General features: G+C 65.6%; 2 protein-coding genes and 1 long non-coding RNA gene across 7 annotated transcripts in view; 1 reads left to right on the top strand and 2 right to left on the bottom strand.

The window, feature by feature from the left end:
• Positions 1 to 1,894, bottom strand: part of LOC308180266 — a 29,777-nt gene extending 27,883 nt beyond the window's left edge. For all 3 annotated transcript variants that reach the window (XR_013940851.1, XR_013940852.1, XR_013940853.1), the window contains exon 1: positions 1,805 to 1,894. This is a non-coding gene — a long non-coding RNA (uncharacterized lncRNA). The remainder of the gene's footprint in view (positions 1 to 1,804) is intronic.
• NTMT1 (N-terminal Xaa-Pro-Lys N-methyltransferase 1) lies at positions 1,143 to 4,200 on the top strand. 2 transcript variants are annotated; one of them, XM_080561557.1, is made up of 5 exons: positions 1,143 to 1,234; positions 1,915 to 1,962; positions 2,752 to 2,948; positions 3,080 to 3,332; positions 3,692 to 4,200. In XM_080561557.1, exons 3-5 carry the CDS (start codon positions 2,787 to 2,789, stop codon positions 3,946 to 3,948), a joined length of 672 nt encoding a protein of 223 aa, XP_080417683.1. In that variant the 5' UTR covers positions 1,143 to 1,234; positions 1,915 to 1,962; positions 2,752 to 2,786; the 3' UTR covers positions 3,949 to 4,200. The 2 variants fall into 2 exon arrangements, with proteins under 2 accessions (XP_080417683.1, XP_080417684.1); XM_080561558.1 differs by having other exon boundaries at positions 1,153 to 1,234; positions 2,747 to 2,948.
• A 774-nt stretch (positions 4,201 to 4,974) lies between these two features.
• On the bottom strand, positions 4,975 to 9,876 carry ASB6 (ankyrin repeat and SOCS box containing 6). 2 transcript variants are annotated; one of them, XM_080561554.1, is made up of 7 exons: positions 9,790 to 9,876; positions 9,177 to 9,388; positions 8,617 to 8,798; positions 8,431 to 8,537; positions 7,965 to 8,073; positions 7,771 to 7,857; positions 4,975 to 7,045 (listed from the first exon to the last, which is right to left on the bottom strand). In XM_080561554.1, exons 2-7 carry the CDS (start codon positions 9,284 to 9,286, stop codon positions 6,369 to 6,371), a joined length of 1,272 nt encoding a protein of 423 aa, XP_080417680.1. In that variant the 5' UTR covers positions 9,287 to 9,388; positions 9,790 to 9,876; the 3' UTR covers positions 4,975 to 6,368. The 2 variants fall into 2 exon arrangements, with proteins under 2 accessions (XP_080417680.1, XP_080417681.1); XM_080561555.1 differs by lacking the exon at positions 9,790 to 9,876 and adding an exon at positions 9,695 to 9,775.

Below are 9,876 nucleotides of genomic sequence, written 5' to 3'. Positions count from 1 at the left end.
GGGGGCAATTTCCCATCGTCCAGACCGGGTGCTGGGGCCCTGCAGTGTCCCTGGGGCTTGGGTGCTGTGTCCTGGCCCAGGCGCCTGTGGGCGCCTGGGGATGTTCGGCCCATTTCTGATCCTGCTTTTTGTTTCCGTCTCAATTTTGGGCCGTGGTCTGCGTTAATGTGGGACTAACGGGGGGGTGTCGTGGGTGGGATGGGCATGGAGGCAGGGGGGCAGTGGTGGGATGGGGTGAGGGGAGGCAAAAACGGGGGGGGGGGTTGGGGCATGATTGGGGGGGGAGAAGAAGGGCTTTGTGGGGAGAGGTGACGGGACGGGGGGCAGGAGGACGGGGGGCAACAGGACAAGGGGTGACAGGACAAGGGGTGACAGGACGAGGGGTGAGAGGACGAGGGGTGAGAGGATGAGGGGTGACAGGACAAGGGGTGACAGGACGGGGGGTGAGAGGATGAGGGGCAATGGGATGAGGGGTGACAGGACAAGGGGTGACAGGACAAGGGGTGACAGGACGAGGGGTGAGAGGATGAGGGGCAATGGGATGAGGGGTGACAGGACGAGGGGTGACAGGCTGAGGGGTGACAAGATGAGGAGTGGCGGGACGAGGGACAAGGGGGCGAGGGGCGACGGGACAAGGGGTGATGGGCCAGGGGGTGACCGGCTGAGGGCTGACGGGCCGGGGGGGCGACAGGCCGGGGGACTTTAAGTGTTGTGGTGCCACCAGGACGGACTGTGTGTGGGGACAGCAGCGGGGGGGCACTGCCACAGGCTGACCGCGGGGCTCTGCCGCCGTGCCGGTGCCGGTGCCGGTGCCTGCCGGGCGCAGCGGCCCCCCCCCCGACGGCAGCCCTGTCCCCGCGGGGGGGGGGGGGGGGGGGCGGACACCCGGGCCCGGCCCGGCCACCGGCAGCCGGTGCCCGTCGCAGCCCCGCGCTCCTACAGCGGGACAACAGCGGCACCGCGCGGCCGGGGGGGGGCACGGCGCTCCGGGACGGGACGGCACCGGGCTCACGGTGCCCCCCCCCACACACCGTACCCCCCCCTTTGGATCCCCGCTCCCAGCCCCCCCCCATGCTCCCCCCGTACCCCCCCCACTCCGTGCCCCCCCCCCCCCCCGGTTGCCCGGTGCCCCCCCCCCGCCGGTAACGGAGGGAAGCCCCGCCCCCCCCGGCGTGTGCCGTCGCGGTGACGTCACGGCGAGCGCCGCCGCCCGGTTGGTGCCCGCGGCCGCCCGGTGAGCGGGGGGGGAGGGGGGGGGGGGTCGGGGCCGCGCGGTGCTTGGGGGGGGGGGGGCACCGGGCGGGGAGGGGAGGGGGCGAGCACCGGGGGACCGGGTACGGGAGGGGAGGAGGGGGGGGCGGGAGGAGCTGCGGCACCGGGACCCCCACACCGGGACTGCCCCTCCAAGGAACCCCCACACCGGGACCCCCGCATCTCACCGGGGCCCCCCCCCCCGCACACACCGGGACCACACCGAGCCCGCAGCTCGGGGGGGGGGCAGGTTTCCGTTGTAGGCCTCGCTGCCTCACCAGGGCCCCCCCACCCGGTTTATGTGCCCCCCCCCCCCCAGCACCGGGACCCCCCAGTACCCCCCAACCGGGGTGGGGGGGGGGACACACACACGGGCACCCCCAGCACCGGGCCCCCCCCCAGGCCCCCAGAGGTGAGGGTGGCAGTGCCTGCGCCACCCCCGCTGGGGAAGGGGGGGGTCCCCAGGCCCGAAACCGGGCCCCTTCCCTAACCCGCAGCCCCCCCAAAACGGGGCTGTGGGGCCAGGGGGTGCCCATAGGGGGGGGGCTCTCACCTCAGGGCTCTCACCTCCGCCTCCTCGGGGCTGCGCTTGGTTTCACGCCCACCTACAGCACTATTTTGGGGCTAAAAACCTGCTTTTTCTACCCCCCCCCCCCCCCCCAGAGCACAGCGCAGACCGGCTCCGCGCCAAGCTGGCCCCCGAGCACTGAGGTGAGGTCCCCAGCGCCCCCCGACCCGCGCAGAGCCCCCCCACGAGCAGGTTTTGCGCCTGACTTGGGGGGGGGGGTCTGGCAGCGCGCCGACGCCACGAGCCCCGCGTGGCTCCGCGCGAAGGCGCCTGGGGGGGCTGAATTTAGCCTTTGGCCACCTCAAATCGCGCCGCTAGGTCCCCGCGGCGTTAACCGAACCGACGGTGGGGTGAATTATGGGGTGTCTGGGGGGGATTTGCGGCTCGTAGCGCCGATTAGAGCCTGGTTTTGGTATATCGCAAATACCTTAACTCCCGGGCGCGGCCGAGATTTACGGCCCTCGGGTGGGGGCTTTGGGGAGCTTTTGGCAAACTCCCGCTGGAAGCGGAGGCGAGCGGTGGGGCTGCCCCCACCGGTTAGGTGTTGAGCTGTTAACGCTCTTAAGAGAGGAGGCAGGAGAGGTGAAAAGGGTGGGTCAGCCTTCAAAAAATAAAATTGGGTATTTTGGGGTATGTTGCTGAGCGGGCTTAAGGCATCCCTGCCCGGGAGGGTCTCCAAAAATACCAAGATTGAGGTCCTTGTTCCTGCTCGTTGTTCCTAGAAGTTTTTAGGGTTTGAAGTAGCCCTGTTGGGAGGGAAGGGGGTGTCAGGCACACGTCGGGATGCGCAGAGAGCTGATCCCACAGCTGTGGCACCGCCCTGGGGCTGGTGGTGGTGCTGTCCCGCTGGGGGGCTCACCCAAAGCCCTGCCTGGGTCGGGGGGGGGGGGCTTCGGGCCTGACTTGTGGTTTCTCCCCTCGTGGAAGAGCAGCGAGTCCCCCGTGGGCACGTCCCCCCTCGGCCAGCATGTCGAGCGAGGTGGTGGAGGACGAGTTTGAGTTCTACTCCAAGGCGGAGAAGTACTGGAAGGACGTGCCCGCCACGGTGGACGGCATGCTGGGCGGCTACGGCCACATCTCCAGCATCGACATCAACAGCTCCAGGAAATTCCTGCAGCGGTTCCTGCGGGTGGGTAAAACGGGCAGAGGTGCTCCCAAAGCCCTCTTCTTGTCCCGGCGTGGAGCTGGGCTCTCCCCTCTGGGCTGCTCCTGCGCGGTTGCCTTGCCGGGGAGCTCAGCCCCTCGTGGTTTTCGTTCCAGGACGGCCCCAACAGGACGGGGACGACCCGCGCTCTGGACTGCGGGGCGGGCATCGGCCGCATCACCAAGCGGCTGCTGCTGCCCCTCTTCAAGACGGTGGACATGGTGGACGTGACGGAGGACTTCCTCACCAAGGCCAAGAGCTACCTGGGGGAGGAGGGCAGGCGGGTGCGCAACTACTTCTGCTGCGGCCTCCAGGACTTCAGCCCCGAGCCCAACTCCTACGATGTCATCTGGATCCAGTGGGTCATCGGTGAGGGGCGCTCGGTGGCCTGTCCTCTCCCCGTCCAGCCCCACGGGCACCAGGGGGGGCTTGAGGAGAGTGGGAGGACTGGGGTGGGGCTGGGCTTGGGACCTGCCCCATGGAGGGTGTCACACCGTAGGGTCTTCTCCCCCAAATCCTCAAGACCAGAGCAGGAGGGTGGGTGGGACAGAGCTGGATTGAGCCCACGGGACACAAGTTGGACACCCCCAAGCTTTCCCTTGAAAACAACTCAAAAATGTGACTGCTCTGATCAGGAGGGATCCCAACACAGCCTCCCCTTCTCCTCCCCTCGTCCATCGTGCTGCCCAGGGGGTCTCACACCCGCTAACCCCCGCTCTGCCCCCCAGGACACCTCACCGACAACCACCTCTCCGACTTCCTGAAGCGCTGCCGGGCCGGGCTGCGGCCCAACGGCATCGTGGTCATCAAGGACAACATGGCTCAGGAGGGCGTGATCATGGACGATGTGGACAGCAGCGTCTGCCGGGACCTGGACGTGGTCCGCAAGATCATCCGCCGCGCCGGGCTGCACCTCCTGGCCGAGGAGCGCCAGGAGAACTTCCCCGACGAGATCTACCACGTCTACACCTTCGCCATGAGATGAGGGTGCCCGGCGGCTGGAGGAGGTCTCTCCGGGGCCAGCTCGGAGCAGCACGGGCAAGGACAGCGAGTCCTGCCGGGGCCGGGAGGGGCGAGGACCGTGCCTTCACCGCAGGGGGGTAGCCGGCGGCGAGGGCGTCGCGACTCCCCCTTCTCCAGGGCTGGTGGTGAGGACGGGGCTCTGTCTTCCAAGTTGCTGCTGGTTGTGAAAAAAAAAAGAGGTGTTTGCCAAATACACGCTCCTGCTGTCGCGCTTCCACACGCGGGCTTTGTCAGGCGCAGCGCCGTTGGTTTGCCGCCACACTCGGGGGCTCTGCGTGCGGGTGCCTGACACCGCCGAGAGCAAGAAGGGTCCCAAGGTGCTCCCTGCTCGTGCACAGGAGCTTGGTGCGGCTGCGACGGGCCGGACGCCCCCTCCTCGCTCGGGAGTTTGCCCCTTTCCCACTCACGAACTCGCTGCTGCTCACGGAAGTGAGGGTTTAACTCAGCGACAAGCTGGGTAAGGCGAACAGGAGAAACCTCTGCCGTTTCCTTACGGCTTCTGGGGCTCGGAGGCGGGCTTTTAAACCCATCAGCAGGTCTCCCACGTACGCGGCAAAACAGAAGGTAGATGTAATCCTGGCTCCCTCACGTTCTCCAGCGTTCACGTAACGCAGACAAGGCCCTGCCTTACCTCCTGCAACACTTTTATCAGCCCCAGTGACCCCGAGGAGAGATCCAGTGAGCACCGGGTGTTAGCAGGGCACCTGCTCTGAGCTGCCCCCCGACACCCCACGCTGCTCCCCCCGGCTTTGAACGCTCCCAGCTCCTCCCCTGCCACATCCAGGGCATTTCTGCCAAGCCTGGCCCCTGGCCTGTGCCTGCCCAACGCTGCACTGCTCATGCTGGCCCGGGGTGAGCCCAGGCACAGAACCGCTGCGGCTCGGCCCGTGCAATTCCTCCCATCCAGCACAGATGCGAGACGAGGAGCAGGCAGGTCCCACGTGGAGCCCCTCGCCACCCCGACCCCCCTGCCGAAGAAACAAGCCCCTTGCTGCGCTTACAAAAGGCCTTGTTTAATTGCTCTTTTCCAATTCCAGACAGCGGGGGGAGGGGGAGGATTTCACATTTTCGTTTTGTTTTTTTTAAACATCAGTTCCTCAAGACGCACAGCCCCGATTCCGCGGGGTGGGAGAAGGTGAAGAACAGGAGCTGCTGCCAGGAGGGCAGGGTGGGGAAACACCCCTGCGGATCCCAGCTCTGCTTGCTGTAAATACCTGCTGACGGGAGATTTCCTTCCTCTTTTGCACCTGTTCTGTGGGAAAGGCTCAGCTCCGCGGCATCTTTTGGTCTTCACAAGGAAGCAGATGCCTAGGAGCTGCCAGACAGCTGTGGCAGGCTGGGACTCGGGACCTTCAGGCACAGTTCCAAAGGTCGGGGCTTCCTGGAGCAGCCTGGCGAGAAAACCCCGAGCTCTGCTGCAATTTTTTGTTCCTGGGCAGGAGGCGCTGGAGCTCGACGTCCAGCGTGCAGTCAGGCAGGGAAAGGAGCGCGTAACGGGCCAAGGGACAGGGAGGAGCGAGGCACCGAGCAGTTAGCTGCCCGTTCCTCCTCCTTGCACACACAACACACCAAGGAACAGCCGCTCATCTGCTTGTCTCGGAGCCCAGCGCCTCCAAGACACCTTGGTGGATGTTCCCCTGTGCCGAGAGGATCGAGTGCTCTTGGCAAAAGCTCTGAGGGCGCTCAACAGCCAGGCTGCTGCTGCCAGCCCTGCTTCCCCCCGTCCCCTCCACGTTCCTGTTCTCAGAAGCCCAGGTGAGGAGGAAAGCACCACATCAAGGCAGGACCCGCCTCCGCCTCAGCTGCCTCCCCCAACAGAGCAGGAGGCACAGAACTGGCTGCCGGCGCTCCCCTGGAGGTCTGGCTGCACTGGGCCAGACCCTCGGCACCTCTCCGTGCTCCTGCTCAGGCAGCAACTCTTCCCTCGGCACCCCGAGGCGCCTCACGGCTCTGCCACTCGTCCAAGGCACTGCTTCGCCCACCCCAAAGCCAGCAGGGCTGGAAGGAGGGGACCTGTGCAGTCACGCTGCCCCGCCGGCCCTCCACCTAACATCCCCGCAAACCTTTCTCCCCAGCGTCCACCTCCCCGATTCCCAGCGGCCCTCTCCACCCCCCCACAGCGTGCCCCGGGAGCACCCCTTGGACTCCTTCTGGTGTAAAATAAACTCAAAAATAAGCACGTTCGTTTCAGGGCCTCCACGGACACGCGGGCACCACCGTGCACAGAGAAGCACAGCCCTGAAACACGGCCGAGAGGCCCCCGTGGGCACGGGGAGGGCAGCGCCTCTCGCTGCGGGGAGAACCGGCGCAGGTCAGCCACCTGCTGGCCGGCCACGGGCACCATGACCGCGGAGAGGGGAGCCGGAGAGGCACCAGCCGGGCTCAGAGGTCCTCGTGCCCAACAGCAGCGTGGTCGATGAGGAGGTACCACTTCAGCCTGTCCGGAAGAGGTAGAGCCTTGATTTTAACATCTACTGGCCAAGGCTTAAGGCGCTGCCGGATAAACACCCTGCAGAGATGTTTCAGTGCCTGGGGGGTGTGCTCCAGCTGCTTCAGGGAGCAGAAGAGAGTCCTGATCTTTTCCCCGTGGCACCTGCAGCTGCTGGTGTTGACCTCAAAGTTGCTGGGCAGCCGGACGGCTTGTGAGCTGGCCATCATCAGCTCCAGCAGAGTCTGACCCTTCTGGATGAGGTCTGCGTAGAAGCTGTCATCTTCGGAGACACTGAGGTGAGAGCAGAGGCACTCGAAGACGACCTGGAAGCCCGACCAGCAGGCGGGGCCGTGGAGGCAGCAGTCGTAGGCAGCGCCCGACTCGAGCAGGAAGCGCAGGAGCGGGAAGTGGTGCTTGAAGTTGCTGAGGCAGAGGTGGGTGAGGGACTCGGGGGCCGGGCACTCGCTGGGGTTGGCACCGTGGGCCAGCAGCAGCTGGGTGACGCGGAAGCAGAAGCGGTTTGTCACCCGCGCCTCCTCCACGCTGCTGCACGCCACCTCGCCCAGCAGGAAGATGACGTAGGTGAAGACGGTGTCGCCGTCTTTGGTGGTGGCCCTGACGTCTGCGCCTGGAGGGAGAAGCAGAGAACAGAGCTGGCAACGCGGAGAATACACGGATGGGTTTGTGACAGGCACCACGGGAGGCGCGGACCCCCCCGGTATTTTCAGGAGGGAGGAAACCCGGCGCTTAAATGCATCACGCGCCCACCACGCGACAGCTGCACCCACTGGGGAGCTGAAAACGAGAGTAAGCGCACAGCCCTGCTGCTGCTGCTGCCTGGTGGGAAAGGATTTCAAACTAGAGCACCAGTCCCTGCAGAACACCCTGAGCCTCTGGTCTCTGTCGCCCAGCACCAAACCCTCCTCCCTTCTTGCAGGGACGGGCCCAGGAGAACACAGAATTACCACAGAGCCTCCCCGCTGCCTGCCCCAGCAGCGCCACCAGGACAAGCCCATTGCCTCCCCATTACGAAAAGCCCGGCACGTGCTCCACGAGGAGCCACGCTGCAGGCCGCGATTTCTGAGAAAGACATTTTTCTCTTTATCCTATTCCATTTCCTGCCAGAACCAAGAAGCAGACAGCATGGTTTCTGTATTTGACACGTTTGCCTGGGAAGCATCCTTTGGAAAAAACGCAGCTAGAGAGACCAGGACAGCGCTAACCCTGCCTCCGCCAGGCTTTCCTCTTGCTAAATCAGGAACGTAAAAGAGCTGGGAGGGCAGCACCCGGTGCTGCACAAAGAATCAGCCTGGCTAGAGGGGTTTTTGTGTGCAGAGGGGAGTTTGTCCTCACCTCCTTCCAGCAGGAGACGGATGCTCTCGGTGTTGTGGATCTGGACGCCGTCGCTGCTGGCCAGGGCGTGCAGCAACGCCGTCTTTCCTGCGGTGGGAGAAGATACTCGGATGAAAACAGTGCTCCACCTAGAAACGCTCACCCCAGAAGCAGCTCCCTGCTCTCTGCAGGAGCACCTGGAGGGGCACACTGACCGTTTTTGTCGGCTGCGTTGACGTCGGCCCCCAGCTGAAGCAGCCTCTGGAGGCACGACAGCCGCTCGGGCTCCTCGCTGGCCAGATCAAGGGGACTGCTCTCATGGATCTGCGCAGGTCGAGACAAAAAAACCACAAGCATTAACGCCTCTTTGTGAGCTCCTCTTGGAAATCCCTGCTGGGGCTTCATCAGGGCCAACATCAGAGCATAGATTTCACCCCATCCCCCCAGAACCAAGAGCGACAGCCCCTCCACAGCGTCTCTGCGTTCACAGCTGGGTTAAACCAGCCTCCTCCCACCCACCACTCCACAGCAGGGACGGGTTTGTTTGGCCAGAGGCAGCAATCAGGAGGCCACCAACAGCAGGTGACGCACCGGGGGGCCCTGGGAGAGGGGAGCAGGGGGGGCTGTCCCCACACAATCCCTCGCAAAGGGTTAGCCATGCCCAGGCAGCCAGGTCCGTACCCGGTCTCTGCGGTTGATGTCCGCCCCGTGGCGCACCAGCAGCTCCACCATGTCCGGCTGGTTGCGGAGCACCGCGATGTGCAGCGGGGTGTAGTAGGTAACGGGGTCTGGGGGCAAGAACACACGGTGTTTTTGGAGAAGGGAGAAGGGAGCAGCCCCGCACAGCCCCCTTCCCACCAGCCGTACCTTCAAAGCTGAGGTCGGCGCCGAACTCCAGGAGGATTTCTGCGGCGGCGACGAGCCCCAGCTCGGTGACCTTCAGCAGGGCATAGCTCACGCCTTCCTGGTAGAACGGGGAGTGGGTCTCCCTCTCCAAAACTCGCCTCACAGCCGAGAGCTGGCTCCTGTCGCTGCCCAGGCAGGCAGGGCTGGGAACGCACAGAGAGAGAGAAAATTACTCAGGTGAATGTCATGCATTTCAGATGGGTTTGCAGAGGTCAAAGCAGCACCGAAGAGAAAGAAAAAGCCCCAGTCTCTCCTCCTGTCCTGCTATGGGGTTAAGCAGCAGCACAGGGGGGGCACAGCTGAACCCCAGTGCAGCTTTTATTGACACAGGCAGGCTCCTGGGGAGCGCACACAGCCCCGTGCCTGCTCTGCTCCAACCCCACGCTCCCAAAGGTCCCCGGGACCGGCAGCTCCCCGGGACAGGGCTTGTTCCCAGCGCCAACGCTGCAGGCTGAACTCCGGCTGCCCCCTCCCGAGCACCGGGCAGGCACCAAGCTCCGCTTCCAGCCCCATCCCGTTACCTCTCAAGCGCGCTCTGCCTCGCGTCCTGCAGCGCCAGCAGCCCCAAGATCTCGTCCACCAGGGGCTGGTACTCCAAGATGATCCTGCGGAAGCCGTGCAGGAAGGGCATGGTGCTCCCGCCCAGGGGCCCCCCGCATGGCAGTGCCGCCTTGTCCCACGCAGGACCGCGGCGGGCAGACGCCGGCAGGGCCCGAATTCCACAGGATCGCCCCTATTTTAAAACGAACGCGGCTTTTGAGTAATTCGGCAGTTAAAAAAATAAATAAATAAAAAGCCTCCTGACGTACCTGTAAAAGGCCACAAAGGGCAGCGCAGAGCCCCCCCCACCCACTGCCCTTATCTCCTGCGGGCAGAGCGGGGCAGAGCCGGGCCCCACCCGCACGGGGCCGGGCCCCACACACGGGGCCGGGCCCCACAGCCCCCAGGCCCCGCGGTACCGGGGCCCTGCAGGCCCCTCACCGGCAGGGCGAGCCCCCAGACCCCCCCAAACCCCGGGGCGGCGCCCGGGAGCCAGCACCGAGACGGCCCCAGAGGCTCCCAACCGCCCCCTGAGGCCCGCGGGGGTCCCCGAAGACCCCGGGGGGGGGGATGTCCCGGTGCCGCCGCCCCCACCTGCCCGCCGCCGCCGCCGCCGCCCGGAGCGGAAGCGGAAGCCGGCGGCTGGGCCCGGAGGGGGCGTGGCCTCTGGGGGCGTGGCCT

Source organism: Anser brachyrhynchus (genome assembly GCF_964034855.1).
Source record: "Anser brachyrhynchus genome assembly, chromosome: 19".
Taxonomy (NCBI): Eukaryota; Metazoa; Chordata; class Aves; order Anseriformes; family Anatidae; genus Anser; species Anser brachyrhynchus.
The sequence above is the reverse complement of the archived record's forward strand: the minus strand, read 5'-3'. Positions and strand labels throughout refer to the sequence as shown.

Coding starts and splice junctions, on each gene's coding strand:
- ASB6 (XM_080561554.1), bottom strand. CDS start 9,286: ATGCCCTTCCTGCACGGCTTCCGCAGGATCATCTTGGAGTACCAGCCC. Junction 8,538..8,616: donor CGCCGACCTCAGCTTTGAAG/GTACGGCTGGTG, acceptor TCTTGCCCCCAG/ACCCCGTTACCTACTACACC. Junction 7,046..7,770: donor CCGTCTCCTGCTGGAAGGAG/GTGAGGACAAAC, acceptor TTCTCCCTCCAG/GCGCAGACGTCAGGGCCACC.
- NTMT1 (XM_080561557.1), top strand. CDS start 2,787: ATGTCGAGCGAGGTGGTGGAGGACGAGTTTGAGTTCTACTCCAAGGCG. Junction 2,949..3,079: donor TCCTGCAGCGGTTCCTGCGG/GTGGGTAAAACG, acceptor TTTTCGTTCCAG/GACGGCCCCAACAGGACGGG. Junction 3,333..3,691: donor CTGGATCCAGTGGGTCATCG/GTGAGGGGCGCT, acceptor TCTGCCCCCCAG/GACACCTCACCGACAACCAC.